The sequence below is a fragment of the Homarus americanus genome, unplaced genomic scaffold (genome assembly GCF_018991925.1).
Source record: "Homarus americanus isolate GMGI-L3 unplaced genomic scaffold, GMGI_Hamer_2.0 scaffold41027, whole genome shotgun sequence".
NCBI classification, from domain to species: domain Eukaryota; kingdom Metazoa; phylum Arthropoda; class Malacostraca; order Decapoda; family Nephropidae; genus Homarus; species Homarus americanus.
This window is the reverse complement of record NW_024745073.1, coordinates 8304147-8324901: the sequence shown is the minus strand read 5'-3', so window position 1 is coordinate 8324901 and position 20755 is coordinate 8304147. Positions and strand designations below refer to the sequence as shown.

Sequence of the window (20755 nt, the reverse complement as noted above, 5' to 3'; positions counted from 1 at the left end):
TCAACCACCTGCTGTATTTTTATTTTTTGCATCATTGGCTGCAATGTGGCTGTTAACGTGTTACCTTAAGAGAAGGTACAGATACATTCTGAAACAGGTAAAATTAAAAATTAAAAATTAAAAATATTGTACAGTACTGTACTCTTGATTAGTAACAAATTCCTGTAACTTCAGGTACTGATAATTATGCCTCTATTTAAAAATTTATTTAAAAAAAAAGATTCATAACCAATTTACTAATAAAAAAAAGAATTTTAGTTATTGTGGCCAATCATTATTTCTCTCTCTCAGCGAGAACTGGCTACAGGAATAAAGCACCACTCATCGGAGGACAACAGATGGAGACAGTATTGTAACTAAGTAGGACCAGTCTGTCACCACGTAGGGAAAGTCACTACTAGATAGAGTCAGCCACCAGTCTGAGCAACCCAAGAAGTAAAGGTCACCAGGTAAGGGCAGTCATCAAAAACTGATTCACTAAGTAGATGCAGTCATTAAGTAGAGATAATCAATATATACAGTAAACCTAGTCACTAGATACTGTAGGTAGTTAGGTGAGAAAATGCAGTCATACAGTATGATCAAACAGCAGTAAGGGCAGTCACTAACTACAGTTGATTATTAAGAAGAATCAGTCACAAAGTAGAGGCAGTTACTTGATTAAATAATTTGAATAGTAAAAGGAGTCAGTAACAGTTAAGTAGTACTGTATTGAAATAACCAGTCACCAGGAAATGAGTCATTAATGAGAGTGGAGTAGTCAACAGAGGTAGGCTATTGTCAGGTTGAGGCAGTCGTACTAAGGACCTCAGCTAGCACAGTCACAAGGTAATCACAGGAGAGTGTCACAGGTGGATAGTAAGTAGGGATAGAACAACTAGACTGCTATTTGAAATAATGATCAAATTTTATCTGCAAATACAGTAATGACCATTATTTATTAAGGTGAGTTAAGTTTATATCAAAGGTAATTACAAAAATGAAAAAAAGATGCATTAAAAGCGAGGTTTTTCTCTTTCATCAGCATTTTACAATTTAATGAGTTGTATAATCATAATTCTATAAATGAAATTCCTTTACTGATACATTATTTAGCAGTTAATGATACTGTAATAATAAACTAACATGCTGCTGAAGGCTTATATACTGTACTGTAGTAGTATTAGAGTACAGCTGTACAGTATATAGAGGCTATAAAAGCATTTTAAAGCCACAGTTTTTCTCAGTGATCAACATATTAAGGTAATAATCACAGTTTATCACTTAAAGCAATGGATATTTAATTACTTTTTAATTGGTTTTGTCTTTTTTAATGAAGTTTAAAAAATTATTACTACAGCAAAAATTCTTTCTGTTACATAAGATGAACCATCAGGTCATTTCAGTCAAGCAGGTATCATGCTTCATCAATGTTAGCATGCTGGGTCAAGATAAAGTCATGCGAGGTCAACCTAAGTGTTATATTGGGTCAGGAGCTCCAGAGGCTATATTGCTTAAGGATAAAGTTGATGGAGAAAAGGAAGGTAATCCTCCTGTTTAGCCCCAAGAAACTCCCAAAGTATAAGGAGCTGAAGGAGGACTGTGAGAGGTGGGGAGAGTAGTCCTCAGGCCCCACAACCAGCAGGAGCAGAGGGAGGGTCCAGGTTACCTCCTGAGTATCTGGTATAATAGTGATGTTCTCTTTGATGCCCAGTGGCCAGTCGATGTGTAGTTCATCTTTGTTCAGTTGGAGTAGGAACACAATGAGCACAAAAAGCGCGTTGAGCATGAAGAAACCGAAGAAAGATTTGTTTCTAAGCTCCTTTAGTTCGACCTCAGCTTGTTTCTGTTGGGAAGACACATGCACCACACACATCACTGACAAGTTACAAAGACCGACGCCAACTCTGTTTGGGTCGAGGCCCACCTACCTCGCTGGTCGCTTCGATGAATGTAATGTTGGTCTTCACACCCAGTGGCCAGTCGATATGGATAACGTCTTTGTTCAGTTGGAGCAGGAAGACAATAAGAACAAAGATAGCATTCATCATAGTGAAGGAGAAGACTGCTAAATTCCGAAGTTCCTTTAAGTCAACCTCCATTTTTTTCTAGAGGGGGAAGAGAAGTGGAAGGGAGGATGGGGATTAGTACGTGCACACCCCGTAACCTTTGACAGAGACTTGTATTAATGAAGTCCTTCTTAGAAGATCAGCCTTATTAAGAGTGGTGCTGCCTTTAAATTTACATTAGTTATGAAGACAGTCAAGGTGAGCAAGTATAGTACTTAACAGGAACCAGAAGTAAAGAGCTATCCACTTACATAACAAAACTGACCTTTGGAGGGTGAAAAACACTAAAAAAACCGTTCTTTGTACATAACTATTCCCCAAAAGTCTCTATGTACAGAATAATACAGTAATATATGTTCTCTACATTGACAGTCATCTATCTACACCAATAGGCTTTTCACTAAATGGATCTGTAAACATTCAGCAGGTGAGCCCCAGAATTTTCTGACATGCTCTACAGTAAATATACATTGTCATGCCAATCTCCTGACCAGATTTTAAATTATAATTTGATCAACAGATTTCTGCTCTCTGGCCATAATAACTACCTGCCCTATTTCAAACTGTATGTTAATATGCATTAACTGTAATACTATTTATGTAAACCTTGAGTAGTTCTCTAAGTTAAAATAAACCACCACATGTACAGTAATCCTAATAATAACACTAGTGTATATGAAATGTTCAGACATGTAGTGTTGAATGATAATCCACTGTAGAAATTATTTTCATTTCTATATAATTAAAGTCTGTTAAGTGAAGACCTGTTCACACAAACTGCCCCAAGCAATGTTGGTCCTCATTCATAAACTAACAACCTGAGAGTACTGTACTGTACTTTGACCTGATTAAGCTGTGGTAATTGTATATGACTTCAGCATTAACATATATTGTTAGTATATGTATCTGTGTCAGTTATGATGATGATAACGGTAACCAACCTATTTAACTGTCTCGACTATGCTTTATACAGTCCATAGTGAGGATAATTTACAACACCAGCAGATTCTATTTTAAAGAGCCATAAAAGGTAGTGATAGCCATGACCAGAAGACAATTCAGTGGAAGACTAATGGCAGCAACGGATGCCATATATAACACAGTATTAAAATGACAGTTCTCAGAAGGACTGTTTTAGTTTTACAGGCATGACAAATTAAGTCATTAAGTAATATTTAATTATAAGTCAAAAGAATTATAAAGTTTTTTTATTATGAGTTGGTTGGCCAATAGTGATTAAATCAACTGAGATCTTTTACTACCTTCCTTTATATAGTTATCAATTAAAGTGGACAGAAATTTCAAATTGCTTTAAAATCTTACATACAAAAAAAATCACACACAGCAGAGTACATTATTATGCTGATAGTCATAGTTTAATGCTTTCCATTCCCATTAGTGAGTAGGAAAAGACTGGTAGAGTAAAATAGAGACCATGTGCTTGGAGACCATGCATGTGTTACACTGCAGCACATGCACTCCAGCACACCCCGCTGGAGGGTGGAATAAATATGTGAAAGCTCATAAGAAACTGAGGGCTAATGATGGTGAGTGTTGTGTCAAATAATCTGAAACATTGCGTGTTAAAAAACTTAATACAGTACAGTACATGCATTAGTTTTAAGTGAAAATAGAAAAATATTGTGAACTGCATGGCATCTAACAATACTGTATGTATTCTTCTTATTAAAATACTTATTTTTTTACTATAGACTGTACAGTATATACTACTGCATATAACTTAAAAATCTAAAATAGATTTGCATATTATGTTTCAGACTGTCTGACAATATTCATCACCAAAATAATGATATACAGCAGTAAGGCACAGCAGCAGCACTTCAATTAACTGATGTTGCATACTCCATGTGGCTGACCACCAAAATAATTAATAAAAAGTTACTTGTTTCACATCAACTTTTAAAATTCTAAAATCAATTTCCTTTATTCATAACTACAGTACTGTACTGTACTTTAAAATGTTGCTCCACAGTTTATAAACATTTTAATTTTGTTTTGTATAACTCTCCACTAGTTGACTGTATTCTTTTTGTAAATTTTAGGTGACTGTCAAACTGCTGTGTGGGAGAATCATTATGACGACTGTGGACAACAGCAGTACACACTCTGACACTCTCAAGTGTTGAATAATGTACTGTAATGTACTGTACAGTACTGACGGAGCAATTTAGCATGAATTAGATAATTGATGCTGTGTTGCACCTGTAGACATGAGTAACAGGAGACCCTTGAATTCCCTCAGCAGAATTTTTGTAAGGTCATTTTATATATATAGATATATAGTGTATAAGTGATCCAATACACCTTTGGTTAATGCAGAGAGTAGAACTGGCTAAAGGAGAGTTGGGCTAGGTACACCTGGTGGCCCTCTCCCAGTCTACAGGGCAGAATAAAACCCTAATTCTTGAAGCCTCAGGTAGAGAGGAAGGTGTTGTAGTGAACACAAGCAGGATACTTACGACTGTCCTAGATGGTGGTATCACTTGAGTGGCACTCGAAATATGTCTTATCCTCTACTCTTTCTACTACTCTACTGTAATGCTATGGACAACTACTGCTTTGAAACATTGTTGTAAGTCATTAAGTACTTGTAACATTTGTTCAAAACAAGAAGAATTATTCATTAGTTACAATATACTGTACTCAAATTATCAAAAATAATAATAACCTATAAATCAAAACCAAAGTGCTGGTCTAAGCAAGCTGCATAAGCTGAGGAATACTACAGAACTGTATATTGTTGATCATTAATATGGCATTTATAACACCCATAATATTGTTTCAGTGAGCTATACTACTATATATATATATATATATATATATATATATATATATATATATATATATATATATATATATATATATATATATATATATATATATATATATATATATATATATATACTGTATATATATATAATAATTGGATTTGTGGCCCTGTAAAGTCACTGTACCTGCTCAGTACTGTTCTTGATCAGGGGATACAGGTATTTCTCAATGAGGTCCTTGAAGAACTGCACCTCAGCCCCTGGCATGTAGTCTACCTCTCCACGCTTAAGTGCCTTGTCCTCCATCCAGTAAGGGTTCACCAGGTCATCCCGCTCCTCCTTGGGTCCTGGAAGAAGCAAAATTAAAGAGTTGTGGTAAGAGTTATGTCGGGGTGTAGCTAAGTGTGACCTCGAAGGCATGTGATTATCAAAATGGAAATCAACAACTAATGGCACAATACAACACAAACTCACAGCCCATGAGCACTCTTTGCAAGGACAACTTACCAGACTTCTCACTCTCACTGTCGGAGTAATCATTGGCAATGTCTTCATTGATAGAGGAGACACCATCTCCCCTGATGGATGAACGGGGCTGCATGGTTGACCTTCTACGTGCACTTGGGGCAATACCCATGTGGCTGTTGGCATACACAGAAAATTAGAACACACAGCAGTAAGAGGTCAGCAGATATGGGAGTCACTAAGTAGAGCATCAAAAGGCAGGGAAATACAGGACACAGAAATCTTGTGATACTCAGAGATTTATCAGAAAGAGTATGTAGAATATGTTAAACTGAGCTTGTAGTTGTAGGCAGTTATAAGTTTTTCACATCACACCAGGGTATAAGTTAGGACAGGTAAGAGATTGAGCAATTTAGAGTTAAGTTGGGGATGAAACCATTGAGTGTTTTGTATCCATTGTTGCTCAAGTACTGCATATAATTGTTGTAATACTGTACTGCATTATTAAAGACATAACACTAGAAAACAGTTGAAGTGCAAAGATTAAGAATCTGGAATGAGGAGAAAATATTTTTAAAGGGATGATTCAAAATGTATTGGGAGAAAGATGACATTGTAAATTCTCTTTTAATAATTAAGTTAACTGATTGATTTAAATGGAAAGAAAGTAGGAATATGAAGACTAACGACTCAATTGTTTCGAAGCGCTTCTTGAGAATGTCGAGGGAGTTGGCAATGCTGGCCAACTGTTGACGCTCATCATTGACTTTGGGATGGACGCAACACATGATCTTGAAGAGACCAGCCAGAGAGAATTCAATGGAACCTTCATCATCATTCTCCTTTTCTCTGTGGAGGAACCCAAGGAAGCCCTCCTTCTTCTTCATCTTCTTGGCTTCTTCTGCAGCCTTTCGTTCTGCTTCTATTTCCTATGATGAGCAAATGAAAAATTGTAATAAAGTCTTAAATATTGTAAACATATATAAGTTTATGCTTTATTTTTATCACAAGACTAAAAATAAGCTGGTATTTCTATGTTCTCTGAGGCCTGTTATCCAATACAGTAGTCTTGGTACAGTATAGTACAGTATATTGACAATACTGAAGTCATATAATATATATATATACAGGTATATTCATTTCATAACTCAAAAACAAGGCTAAATAGTCAGTAAACACCTAATGCATGCAATAACAAAACACCAGCACTTGACTGTGTTTCCATGCTATTAGTACAGTGTAAGCTAAAAAAATATGGTTTATATATTTGTTCAGGAGATGTTATTTAAAGGAATATTGTACCAGCTTTAGTCATCAAAGTAACAGTTCATGCACGGTGCAAAGCTCAACCCCAAAATAATTGAGACACGTGGACAAGTCACCCTTCATGGTGATCATTGTTAAAAAATTCTGAAAAAAAAAAATATCTTGTGTGCTAAATTTTCCCTGAAGGTTACAGTTTCGTTGCTCTCTTGACTGCCACATTGACATATCACTTAATATTATTGGATAGTATGTACAGTACAGTAGTTTGTGGTGGCTGACAGGACAGTACAGAACAGATACATCAACAATCTTCCTCTATCCCTTATTATTTAAATTCTATACTGTACTGTAATAGAGTTAAGGGTAGGCTGGAGTAAAGAAACCCATTTATTATTGACATTCTTTGCTAGTTTTCTCTCATCTTCTCTCTCTAGAAGAAAGAATAAGAATGAGATAAGTGAAACTAATAGGATAACACTTCTACCTCTCTGGTCTTCTTCTTGGCCTTGGTAGCGACCTCACGGGTGCCCCAGGAGACATTGTTAAGGTTGAAGCAGGAGTAGATCTGGAGCAGCAGGTACATGGATGGCACCACCAGGTAATAAACCAAGCCACACGGCAGACACAATATCTCTTTTGGATGCACTAGGCCCGTTATAACAAAGGAAGCGGTCGTACAAAGGAAGAAGATTGCGGTCGGGGTGTTCCAGCCCTCCTCGGCGAAGTTGAGGATCATGCCCACCAGCACCACGATCATCACCAGGGCGTACACCGCTGTCAAGACGTAAGCTATCGAGATCTGCCAGTCAGGAGGCAGCCACCAGTGTTTGTGTTATTTGTTAGTATATTATTAAAATGATGAGTCACCTGGCTAAAAATGATATGGTTAACTCGAGGATGAGTGAGTTAGAGGGTGAATGAATTATTAATGGGTGAATAGTAGCAGTAGTAGTAAGCAGTGATCCATTCATATAGTAGCAGTAGTAGTAAGCAGTAAGCCGTTCATATAGTAGCAGTAGTAGTAAGCAGTAAGCCGTTCATATATTGCAAGATTTAGAGAATGGATTTGGGATAAAAATATTTTTCATGCTGGTGGCACATGTCCTTTTATAAACAGGTACAACAGCATGACTGTGGGAAGGATACTGTGCAAATAATTGAATAAATATAAGTATAATGAGCAACTGTCAACAAAAAGCAACATGAAAGTACAGGTGTAACAAAACTGTGACAAACAATATACAGTACAGTTATAATAACAAACTTTAACATATATACAAACAGACAGTTATGAAACACAATATTAAAGTGACAGTTCATGACTTCAAAATTGACATGATGCTGTTTTAGAAATTTGTATCTATAATATATTAAGTGGACATTTTATAGTATGTGTGGTGGTCCAAAAATCAATGTTATATCGACTTTGAGCCCCTGAACTTAATTATGTGCAGATGTGTGTAGAAGTGATATACAGTGTATATCTCACCCATCACACATGAATTGTTGTACATATATAAGAATCAGTTCAGAGGTTCAAAATTGGAATACCCTGCACAGTAATAGTGATTTTTGGGCCTACACCATACTGAACTTTTTATTTTGTTTACACTGGGCATTAACGCATCAGTTACATTTGATGACCAAACTTATTCTGTTATCGATAGCTGAAAATACCGAGAAATAAAAACGTGAAAGGTGGTAGAGTGTTACTGATGCCTCATTAAGGACGTAAAAGTATTACCCATTATCACTAGTGCACCCAAAGGGTGGGCTCATGGGGCCAGCCCCCCCCCCTTTAAGCCCACGGTTCCTTAATCGTCCGTGGTCAGATGCTGGAATCCTACATGTCACCCCCTGGTCAGGCAAAAGTGAATTTGTTTCTACCTAATAGGTCCCATTTGGTCTGAAAATAAAGGAAATAAACCTCAATTCGCTCGTAATTGCCAATTTAAAGCTCCCTCGCTCGCCCAAGTTGTCAAGGTAGGCCTCTAAAAAAAAAAATTCTAAAACTCTCCTAATTTATTCATTATAGCATTAAAACCCTTTACTTATCAATACATCTAAATGTGGTCAATTGTAATCAGTTTATCATCTAAGGAAATATGTTTTTTTTAATCTAAAATAATCAAATACCTGTATTATATTTTGACCCAAAATTATTTAAAACTCTCATTATTTGCCAAATTTTTTGCTGACTTTCATACTGTATAAAACAATTTATTAGGTCTCAGCTTTCACCAAATTGTTTAAAAAATCCAGCTAGCTCGGCCTTCGGCCACGCAATTTCACTCCCTCCTTGACGAATTTCTGGGTACGTCCATGGCCTCCAGGCCAACCCCCTTACAGAATTTCTGGGTGCGCTACTGCCCATTATATTATGTTTTGAAAATTGTTCCGATGGTTTTAGTAATGGCTGATAGTTGTTAGTGGAAATGATGTTACAAATAAGGTAAATTATTATAGTAATTTCTGTTCTACAAAATGTATTTGTTTATAATAGATATACTGTACCCTGTATAGGTATTTTAAAGGAAGATCGAGTTATATATTTGTGCTGAAAAAAGCAACAGTAGATACAATATGGCAGATAATCCTCATGCACCGACCCTGTACCACTCACCCCCATGCACTACATCTACAGTAGTGATCGCCAAGCACCTCCATTGTACTCCTCATCCCTATGTAATTTTCCAGCAGCGTTGGTCCCCATGCTCTTATTCTGGACTCACGTGGGAAGTTACAAACCTTTTTCGTTTTCTTGGTAGCAATCTCACGTGTACCCCAGGAGACATTGTTGAGGTTAATGAGGGAGTAGATGATGAGAAGAAGGTACATAGATGGAATAGACAAAAGGTACAACAGACCAGGAATAATGCATTTAAACTCTTGCGGATGCATGCAGGCTGCAATGAAGAACGAGCCCGAGAGCGCAATCAAGAAAATAGCGGAGGGTGAGCCGATGCCGTCCTCGCCCAGCTGCAGTGTAGTACCCACAATGACAGCCATCATGATCAAGGCATAGCTGGCTGACAGGATCTGGGCCACAATCAGCTGTTGATGCACCAGGTTGTCGCCACACAAACAACACCAGACACACAAAACAAAGAACACTGTTACACAAAGTTCAACAAAACAAACACTGAACATATCACAAAAGACCAACAACACAACAATTAATGTATAATGGGACAGAAACAAATACACGAAGGAAGATGTTTCCCTCTACTTGATATTACATTAAGAATGACAGTATTTATGAAAATGAATAAGTGGTGCTCCTATAAATATATTAAAATTATATATTATCTCATATAAACATATACTGTATAATATACAATATACCTGTACAGTTTACTATATACGTACTGCATAATAAACAATATACATAAAAAACAATACTGTATGCTCTAAAGTTCCTCCTGATATATCATGAGGGAATATTACCTGAATGCTAGACTTGAGGGTGAAACAGGCAACCATGAACAAGAAAATGGGGATGATGTTGTACTGGAAGGAGAGCCAGTTAGCAATCCTGAAGGCAGCCACGAAAGCACCCACCAACATAAGGAAGATGGTAGCAGGGCCCAGGATGGTACCTGCCATCAACATAGTCTGCAACCAATCACATGATTATAACCTGATCCTAATCAACTACTAAGTACTAACTGTACAACTCACTCTGAAATATGAAACAACATAAGAACAATCTTCATAATCAGATGTAAGGCGGGTAATGAGTGACAATGTTATACCTGATAGCTAATGTAGGGTAGAGAGATGTTGTCGTTGACTTCGATAGTTTTCTTGTAAGCCTGAAGCAGATCCATAATGTTTGCCATGGTGGAGGGCACCCATCGTCGCCGCTGGTTATAGAACTCGGAAAAGCCCTCTGGGGCGTGAGTGTAGGCATCGGAGGCAGCACTGTACTCTACACGATAACCTCGCTGAAGCAGCAGTGTGCACAGCCATCTGTCCTCTCCTACAATAAGACCAGTTCTTGGTCAGTCATTAAGATGGACATTTCAAACATTACTGAATATTGATAGCATAATACCTTCTTCATACCACAATTATTTAACATCAAAGTAATATCATATAAAGAAAACAAAGAAGAACATGAATTACATTACATGAAACTAAATATTTCATGAAATACAGAGTAATACGGTATGTCCTTATGAGTTATGTCGTCTCCCACAACTTAAATCAATACTTGCCCTGATCGTACTGCACGTAGTGACGAGCCTGACTGGACTTGAGTGTGTATCTGGCCATAACGTTGTCGTCCATGAGAGCCTTCCCTCTGAACAAGGAGAAGCAGCCGGGACTACACAACACGCAGCCAATCATATGTTCTGTTGCTTTCTGCAGCCAATGACCAATGGCATACTCGAACATCTGGTACCACACCATCAGGCCTGTATAAAGTCAGTACATAGTTACCTTCTTAGTAAAAACAAATAAACTAGACATACAAGATTCACTGTCTGTCACCTGACTCACCTAGCCTGGGTTACCTTTCGTTACATAAGAAGTTCTTTCAATTATTTGCTGGTCCTTCAGTCTATTTAACCTTTGTTTAAATAGTGTATTACTGAACCACCTCTATTATCATTGAGATCTACTACAAGAGTCTTTCATGGTACAAATGAACCTCTGTTCACATACAGAACTCTGTACTGAAGGGTCCTTTAATCTTTATCTAATGTAAGAGAACCTTTCCTAATACTGTACTCAGTGGCCTGTCCCATGCCTGACTGCCAGGTTCTTACAATCCCTGACTTCCGACTCACCAGAGCCTACAGGGTGAATACGTCCACAAGCAGCTCCCAGGTTTGTATTCTTTTTCATCAAATCCACCAAGAGAGCGACGGCGCTTGGGGTGAAGTCAATGTCTCCGTCCAGTGTCAACAGGAAGGTGTTCTCGGCGATGATCTCCTTCCTGTCCACTGAGATGGGCTGGTCCATCAGTTTGAAGCCCAAGAGATAGTACATGTACATCACCTGTGACCAAATAAATAAGGTGAATGTAATTTTAAAGATCATAGTACATATTACTTATTAGCTGATACACTTGTCAGTTACCTATTATTAACATTACTTCTATAAAATAGTGTAGAGTAATTGACAGGGATCAGTTGGTTATGCCTGATGGAAGGTGTCTTGGCTGTAGGTGACATGCCCCATTATAAACTAGTCAGTTAGTGTGCTGTTTGCTAGTTTGTATTGAGTATTGAGAATATAATTTTATTTATTTTTTTATTTATTTTTTGCTAGGGATATATATTTTCATCAGTTAGGTTGTGAAATACATTACAAACCATGACTGTGGTCAAGTAGTAAACCACTCATCTTCCTCACTCATTGACACAAGTACTACCTAACTATATGTATGTTTGAAAATCGAAAAATATACAGGTACTGTATATTGTAATGAAGGTGACTGGTGCACTGCTTCACTACTCCTCTCTTCTGGAGTGCATCTCACATCCTAACTGATAAAGTCATATAAAATGGAAAAACATGTAACTTCTTTCTCATAATTGTGTACTGTACAAGCTGCCAAACATCACAATTACATAACAAAATACATTAGTTTGAACATGGCCTTTACACTCTCACAACCCCACTGACAGTTATCTTCATGTTTTATGCTACAGTGGTGTACAAAATGTTGAGGTGTCATTGTCAGGCCCTCGAGCTGTTGCCATGCCCCACCTGAGACCATCTCTTCTTGTGTCGGATTTTGCTCTTATCCTTCAAGTGAGCGACAATCTTGGTTTTGCCAGGGAGGGTCCACACCAGGCGACCACCGTAAGGGGCGGGAAACTTCTTGGGAGGGCGGATACGGATGTTAGTCTGGTGGACGTGTGTGGCGGCGTCGTCCATCAGGTCCACCAGAAGCTTCACAAACTGGTTCACAACATTTTCGTCTTCGTTGTCGTCAGAAATTTCGAAGGCGTCATCGAAGAAAATGTGGGCTGAAGATGAAAGAGTTGTGAATTAGTAAAGATGGTATTATGAAGCTAGGTTAAGTTGTGAATTAAAAAGGTTAAGTCAGTCTTAATTAACCGACAAACAAGGTAAACAGAGAAGCTACACAGTATACAAACATATATGATGTTATCAAGAGAAATAGCCAAGAGTCCTTACTCTCAAACTCGTAGTAATCAAGGTCGACAATTTTGAGGTATTTCTGTGCCACGCGGCGAGCGGACTGATCTTCATCCATACGAAGGATGGACTTCAACATCTCCATCATCTCCTCCTCGTTCTCGTGCCACATAGTAGCTGTGGCGTAGATGCGGGTGATGTGGTCAGACGACTTGATCTTGGTGGCATTGTTGGTGTTGGAGGAGTCGGTGTGGATGGAGATGGTCTCATAGTACTGCGACACCTGAGAGTCATAGTTCCACTTGGTTACTATTACTGTGTTGTATATCACCTAAATTATATAAAATGTATGACCGCCTCCTCTTAACTGGCACACCACATAGATTGCAAAAGCTCTAACTTAATGACACCATTGTTAATACTTAATTTACTGCATCATAAAACCCTGTTATTAATCCTTCACACGACACCATAAGACACATCACAACAAGAGGACTCACCTCATTCTCGTGCTCCTCTGGGTTAAGGTTGAGGTCCTCCGTCTTAACGTCACCTTCGTCGTCTCGCCGTCGGTTGAGGGCCATCGACTGGTCGATAAGGAGGGAGTTGTACATAGGCGTCACAAAGAGCTTCTCTGTGGAGGCAAGACGCTCACACTTGGGCGTCCATATGTGTAATGTTATCCACGTCTGTGAGAGTAACCAGAAGAGCCACACCCATGCGTACTGTCCGGGAGTAATACGACATTTCATTAGTTCAGAAATAAAAATATAGTTTTACACACAGCCGCTTGGGCAATCGGTCACGTCTCTGATTACTTTTCCTTTTCATTTATCTTCCCCAAAAGATCGGCTCGCTAGCCGCCCGGGCGATCAGTCACGTCTCTGTCAAGCACTGTTGGCAAATACTGGGCATGCACCGGCTCCTGAATGTACCTGAACCCGCTGCAGTGTTGGTAAAGTCTAGTCTTGAAAGAGCTCACACTCGGTGCCGTCACAACGCTCTCTGGTAGATTGTAAACTCTTGGAACAATCTACCAGAGAATGTTGTGACGCCACCGAGTGTGAGCTCTTTCAAGACAAGACTTTACCAACACTGCAGCGGGTTCAGGTGTATTCAGGAACCAGTGCATGCCCAGTATTTGCCAACAGTGCGTGACAGAGACGTGACCGATCGCCCAGGCGGCTAGCGAGCCGATCAGTGGTGAAGAGGATAAAAGAAAAGAAGAAAAAAATAACATAATACTCTACAGGTACAGTTATTTAACTCAGTAGAGGTACACTTGAAAGTACAAGTACAATTATAGGCAGAAGTACAGACTTACTTCACACAATAACTGGCAGTTAATTGTACATACAAGTGTTAGTGGTGCTTAAAAAATGATGTACTGTATCAGTTTTTTGTCTCACTTATTACGAAAGTAAAAATAAAAGTTATTTAACAAATACTTACGTCATGGTTTAAGAAGTCATTTAGAATGTCTCCGTTCTTACACTCCCAGAAGAGGTACGGGGGCATGACATTGAAGGAGCAGGCAGTGTCGAACCTGAGGCCACAGGCAGTTATGAGGAGTGAGATGGACACAGGGATGACCAAGTTGACAGGGAAGGCAAAGCTGAAGCCTTGGATGCAGATCTTACATGCGAACTTACCTGTGGGACATAACTTTCTATTTAAACATTTCATCACAGCATTGTACAGCTATATGTATTTACTTAAGAATTATGTTTGTTTTGTGCCATACTTAAAACAAGTCATTTCACTTAAAGGTACAATTGCTCCAAAAAAGTACATTTACAGAAGGATTTGATGAATTTCAAAATGAACACCGCGACTCCTGTGATACTTTTTGGGGCGAGTGTACGGTACTGCATCGAGGGAAGGTTTAATTACCAAAGATATAGCAGATCCAGGCGGTGAACACCTGGATGAGGAAAACATATACTGGGGTGCCGTCTGTAGACATGATGGTCTGGGTGTTGTCCAACGGAGCCACAGTGGGGAAGTCTGGTACTGTATGTCCCGGCAACGTCTCCCGCACCTCCGTCACGTTGATGCTGTGTCCGCTGCTCACCACAACAACAACAGTTATAACTTCCCAAGATGGATAGTAGGCAACCTATTTTATATTTATATTATTATCTATTTCAATATTTTCAGCTAAAATACCCAATATTTAGTATGTATTGTTGTTTCACTGATTCAAACTATAACGAAGATAAAATGATGTCTCTTTAATCAGGCTTGACACAGAAAAGTGATACAGCTGAGTATAGTAGAAATATGTCACTTTAAACATATTCAAAACATGTTTTATATATACAGAAGTTAACGGTAGGTTCCTCACAATATAGAACCTCAGCATGAACCCAAAATTCTACTAACCTGAAAGCTTTCCCAAGTTCAAATATGGCGTAGAAGTCCTGGAGGCGAGTGCTCATAGAGATGACCATGACGGTGAAGAAGACGAGACACTTCCACAGTGAGACGAACACATAGCAGAAGTAGCGGGTCCTCCACAGCCTCTCTTTGATCCCCCCGAAGTACTTGATCATCGCTGAACAAATGTCAAGTTATATATAAATCTCATTTTTTTATTAATATATAAGAAAAATATTAACATTTTGAAATCTAAATATAAAATAGCATCTATATAAAGGGCCCTGCATGTTTTTGTTTTGTTTTTTAATTTAGAAGATTATTTATTTATTCATTACAATTACTCATTTTTGTTAAGGGCTGAAAGAATACAAGTGCGTGATGCAGGTAAAACAACAACACGGTGACTTACTGAACTTGGAGTGCTTGTCAACATAGTTCTCCCACCAGCCGAAGGAGGTGAAGAAGATGGCCAGGGGTATGAGCCATATTCTCCAGCTGTTGGGATCTTTACCGTACTCCACGATGGGCCACACCACGAATCCTGTCAGCTGACACGCCAATGCCAGCAGATCCATCAGTACCTTCAGGAAAACGTGAGAATCCTTCTTCGTCCGCGATAGTAGACCTACGGGAGTAATGAAAGCCTTAAGAAAAATAAGTGACAAGTTTAATAGTACTATTGTACATGTTTTGATTTCAATATTGTTTACCACATGACTTGTATGATGTTATATGTATGTGTGTGTGTGTGTAGGAGGGAGAGCAGGACCCACCAAACAGGCCGGGCATGAAGGCGACACAGTTGGTAAGCATGGCACCCTTGATGACGTCCAGGTCAGGTAGCACCAGGTACACGAGGAGGCTGGTGCCCACTGTGTGCAGCGTCTCGAAGAACCACACGACGAAGAAGTCCCCAAGTAACGGCTTCTTCCATGACTGGTGGAGAGGAACACAACCTAAATACTTGTCCTCAGCGAAACCTCTATTTAACAGACTACACGGAGAGGAAATTCCGTCATATCGAAGGTCCGTTCGATTCAAAACCTTCCATCTAATGGGTTATATGGACAGACAAGTGCGTTATATGGAGGTTTCACTGTATAAATAATGGACCAATGTTATTGTATTTATCAGTAGTTCATTGCTCACACGTATAATTATAGTTACATCTATACAGAAACAATACTGACGTCAAGTTTAGACTACTATACTTTTCTACCTGTGAATCAGTACAATACACAGGATGTAAAGTAAAGACTGAAGATCGTAGGAAATACTATAATCTTGAGTGTCCTCTTCTGTGTTCCTGGCAGAGTGTGTTGACGTAATAAAACACAGTGCAGGAGAGAGCTGGCCTTGTTATTACTCACGTAGACTGTCTCAGCTAATGAAACTAAGCACAAGCGCTTCTTTCAAACTAACACTACTTATATGCAAAGGTAAATTAATGTCTTATATGCAACTGTGTGTGATAACAGTCTCTGGTAATTTAAGACGTCCTACAGATACAACTACCATCATTATGTCTGCATCACGGAGCATAGGTCAGGGGCGTGCTACTGAGTGACTCTTCTCTCAACTAGTTTCCTTGTGTATTTGTTTTGTTTTTTATCAATCTAAGTGAATATGTTTATTTTGTTTAGCTTCTCTCAGTCTTTATTTCCTCACCTGTTCACATTTTCATCTATCGTACTTTGCTCTTTTGTTTGCATGTGTTTCCTGGGGTGATTTTTATCAGCGAGGGAGACGTCAGATGAAGTGATTGACAATTTAACCTAACCTAAACTTAAACCTAAACCTAACCTAAACCTAGCTAATCTAACCATCGAAACTTTTATATGAAAGAGACAACGAACCAGAAAGGAATTGACCAGGTGAGATGACAGCGTTATTACTCACCTTGAACACACACATACGGGTGGACCTGAACCAAGTGCCCAGCTCCGGGACGATGAAACAGAAGAACAGTATCCAGGCCCATACAACATTCTCCTCCTCAGGTATTGTAGCGATGTAATCCTTCTCGCTAGCTGAGGACAAGAGACACAGAATTAATTGATCGATTCAGGGAACTAGTGTGAGGGGTATGGTCGTGAGTGACTGAGGGTAGGGATGTGTGAGGGGTAAGTTTGTTTGAGGGTAGGGATGTGTGAGGGTAGGGTCGTGTGAGGGTAGGGATGTGTGAGGGTAGGGATGTGTGAGGGTAGGGTCGTGTGAGGGTAGGGATGTGTGAGGGTAGGGTCGTGTGAGGGTAGGGATGTGGAGGGTAGAAGGGGACATGTGGGGGTGAGCAGGACAGGTGTACACAGATGACTGGGCAAAACGTGGACGTGTGTAGAAGCAGGAACTGGGTCGGTCGTGACCTGGGAGACACAGGGGGCGCACTCACACCCAAGCTAACCTCCCCTCCACGCCTCTACACCAGTGCCTATCCTTATCTCACCACACTTTGATGATTATAATCACTTTAACCTTAATCCCCTAAGTTCTGCACTAAGACACCTTAAAGGAAGACGGAATGGCTATTTAAAGATCTAATGACTGTGTGCTTCCAATAATAAACATCGTAGTTTAGGGATTAAGAGCATAAAAGAGGGAAAGTTTGGTTTATTTTACGATGTTTCCTCTATAACGGGGAGGTGGTGGTGGTGGTTGGGGCCGCTACCTCGATGTGTGGCAACGCCGTCTCCCGCCTCACCTCTGGGCTAACTCTTGCAATAGTTATTTTTTTCTGGTAATAGTAGCAGTTCAGTTTTTGTGTCAGCTCGGTGGAAGTGTTTGTACCCACGTGACCTGGTTGTCTAGGTTACTGTATTGACTTCGGCCACCTATCACCACAAATGTCACCCACTCCTAGACACGTCTTGCTTCACACACTTGGGAGACTTTAACTACATCTTAAGTAATGATCACCTTCTACACTTCCTCGCTCTAATAAGACAGAGTGTAAGTTTGTGTGTGCGTCTTTATATTGTACACACTGAGCCACGCACACACACTACATCACTGTTGGTATAATTTACGTTACCTGAGAAATCGAACTATTCACGATCATCACTTTGTGTGGCTTGATGCCCTTTGTAAGTAGAGCGCCGTAACGTAGAGTACAACAGTGAGGGAAATGGACGGCAATGATGTAAAGTATAAGTTGCAAGTAAGGAGAGGAAATGGAAAGTGGAGGCCCTAGATTGTTCGTCCTTGGTAGAGTGCAGGAGGGGGTGAGGGGGTGAGGCAGCTGCTCCCTCCCTCACTGTGTTATGTCATCACCATTATCATTATCATTTAAATGTGTCCATCCTCAATTTCAAATACGGTTTATTTTTTTACGTTTTTACCCAGGAGACAACATTGTTTACCCAGGAGACAACATTGTTTACCCAGGAGACAACATTGTTTACCCAGGAGACAACATTGTTTACCCAGGAGACATCATTGTTTACCCAGGAGACAACATTGTTTACCCAGGAGACAACATTGTTTACCCAGGAGACATCATTGTTTACCCAGGAGACATCATTGTTTACCCAGGAGACAACATTGTTTACCCAGGAGACAACATTGTTTACCCAGGAGACAACATTGTTTACCCAGGAGACAACATTGTTTACCCAGGAGACAACATTGTTTACCCAGGAGACAACATTGTTTACCCAGGAGACAACATTGTTTACACCTTGAATATTTTGTCACACCATCAAGGTTTGTGTTGACTGACTGACTGGTAGTGACGTCGTGTATTGTGTCATTAAGTGCGTCGATCTCTTTGTTTTTCCAAGAGTGTGTGCCATTATTCTCCCGTTACACTGTTGCTCTACTTCTTGACACACACACACACACTCACACACACACACACACACACACACACACACACACACACACACACACACACACACACACACACACACACACACACACACACACACACACACACACACACTCATGGGTGTACACACGTAGATGAAGACACAATGTATAGTGTAACTGGAGCACATTTGTTCAACAGTGGTGGGTGCGTTATGTGGGTAAAGGAGAGGAGGAGGTAGATAGGGGAGGGAGGGAAGCGTGGAGGAAGGGAGATACGGAGGGGAGGGAAGGTGGGAGGAGGATTATGAGGGTGAACGAGTGAAAGTGTTCCCATGACTGGTGCATAACAACTTGGTCATGTCTCACCACTGTACCAATATTTAACCCCCCAAGTGTCGTGTGTCTCAGGCATAACACTACTCGTACACACCCCCTACAGCATTCTGCCCACCATCAGGAGAGAGGAATTCCACTATGGGGTCACACCCTGCTGCAGTATGTTGGCCACACTTCCAGTGTGTGGGGGGTGGGGGGGGGGGGAGGGCAGACATTCGTGAGTGTACGTAGGAGAAAAGTGGGCGGCGGAGGTGGAGAGAACACATGCATGCGACTCTTACCCTCTGTTCTCTGATAATAATCCCTCACCCTTTATAACAGATGTGAATTTACGACAAGTTTACTGGAGATGTTTTGAGATGATAACAAAACACTAACTACAGGTCGTGTGTGTGGGGTGTAGGGTGTGTGGGTGTAGGGGTGTGTGGGTGTAGGGGGTGTGTGTGGGGTGTAGGGGGTGTAGGGGGTGTGTGGCTAACCTAACCTAACGCAGCTCCGCCAGTGTTACTACATCCACTTTACAACCTATCCACTTAACCACATTACAACACTGGAATGAGCTTGTGTAATCATATATGAGAGAGAGAGTTAACAACACGTAAGGATGGATGGCTAGAGGCGTCCCCGTCCCTCCCCTACACTTCCTATCCAGTACTAACTCCTACTGTCCCTCTAAAGTGTGTGTGTGTACCTGTGTGTCTGTCTGAGTATACGTGTGTGTGTGTGTGTGTGTACCTGTGTGTTCAGTCTGAGTATACATGTGTGTGTGTGTGTACCAGTCTGTCTGAGTATACATGTGTGTGTGTGTGTGTACCTGTATGTCTGTCTGAGTATACGTGTGTGTGTGCAGTCGTGTCTGAGCATACATGTGTGTGTGTGTACCTGCATGTCTGAGTATACGTGTGTGTGTGTGTGTGTGTGTGTACCTGTGTGTCTGTCTGAGTATATATGTGTGTGTGTGTGTACCTGCATGTCTGCTGTCTGAGTATATGTGTGTGTGTGTGTACCTGTGTGTCTGTCTGAGTATACATGTGTGTGTGTGTACCTGTATGTCTGTCTGAGTATACGTGTGTACCTGTGTGTCTGTCTGAGTATACATGTGTGTGTGTGTACCTGTATGTCTGTCTGAGTATACGTGTGTGTGTGTGTGTGTACCTGTGTGTCTGTCTGAGTATACATGTGTGTGTGTGTGTGTGTGTGTACCTGTGTGTCTGTCTGAGTATACATGTGTGTGTGTGTGTGTGTGTGGTGTGTGTACCTGTGTGTCTGTCTGAGTATACATGTGTGTGTGTGTGTACCTGTGTGTCTGTCTGAGTATACATGTGTGTGTGTGTGTACCTGTGTGTCTGTCTGAGTATACATGTGTGTGTGTGTGTGTGTGTCTATATATATGTGTGTGTGTGTGTGTGTGTGTGTACCTGTGTGTCTGTCTGAGTATACATGTGTGTGTGTGTGTACCTGTGTGTCTGTCTGAGTATACATGTGTGTGTGTGTGTGTGTGTCTCTCCACTACCGCTAACCACGCCTAAGAAAAACTGGACCACGATC

The 20755-nt window shown here is 40.2% G+C and overlaps 1 protein-coding gene across 8 annotated transcripts in view; it reads right to left on the bottom strand.

Moving 5' to 3' along the window:
* The window catches only part of LOC121878565 (chitin synthase chs-2-like), a 66380-nt gene that overhangs the window by 7798 nt on the left and 37827 nt on the right, over window positions 1–20755 (bottom strand). For 5 of the 8 annotated variants that reach the window (XM_042384898.1, XM_042384901.1, XM_042384903.1 and 2 more), the window contains exons 5-22: window positions 16967–17097; window positions 15841–16003; window positions 15477–15692; window positions 15071–15242; window positions 14579–14751; window positions 14138–14337; window positions 13186–13410; window positions 12725–12968; window positions 12290–12552; window positions 11365–11575; window positions 10789–10989; window positions 10324–10550; window positions 10016–10183; window positions 7053–7367; window positions 5990–6231; window positions 5345–5478; window positions 5024–5184; window positions 1911–2087 (exon numbers count right to left, since the gene is read on the bottom strand). In XM_042384898.1, the coding sequence (XP_042240832.1) occupies window positions 1911–2087; window positions 5024–5184; window positions 5345–5478; window positions 5990–6231; window positions 7053–7367; window positions 10016–10183; window positions 10324–10550; window positions 10789–10989; window positions 11365–11575; window positions 12290–12552; window positions 12725–12968; window positions 13186–13410; window positions 14138–14337; window positions 14579–14751; window positions 15071–15242; window positions 15477–15692; window positions 15841–16003; window positions 16967–17097 (3623 nt within the window). Of the gene's footprint in view, window positions 1–1648; window positions 1826–1910; window positions 2088–5023; window positions 5185–5344; window positions 5479–5989; window positions 6232–7052; window positions 7368–9316; window positions 9623–10015; window positions 10184–10323; window positions 10551–10788; window positions 10990–11364; window positions 11576–12289; window positions 12553–12724; window positions 12969–13185; window positions 13411–14137; window positions 14338–14578; window positions 14752–15070; window positions 15243–15476; window positions 15693–15840; window positions 16004–16966; window positions 17098–20755 lie in introns of all 8 variants that reach the window. The other 3 variants (XM_042384905.1, XM_042384902.1, XM_042384899.1) reach the window with 3 other exon arrangements.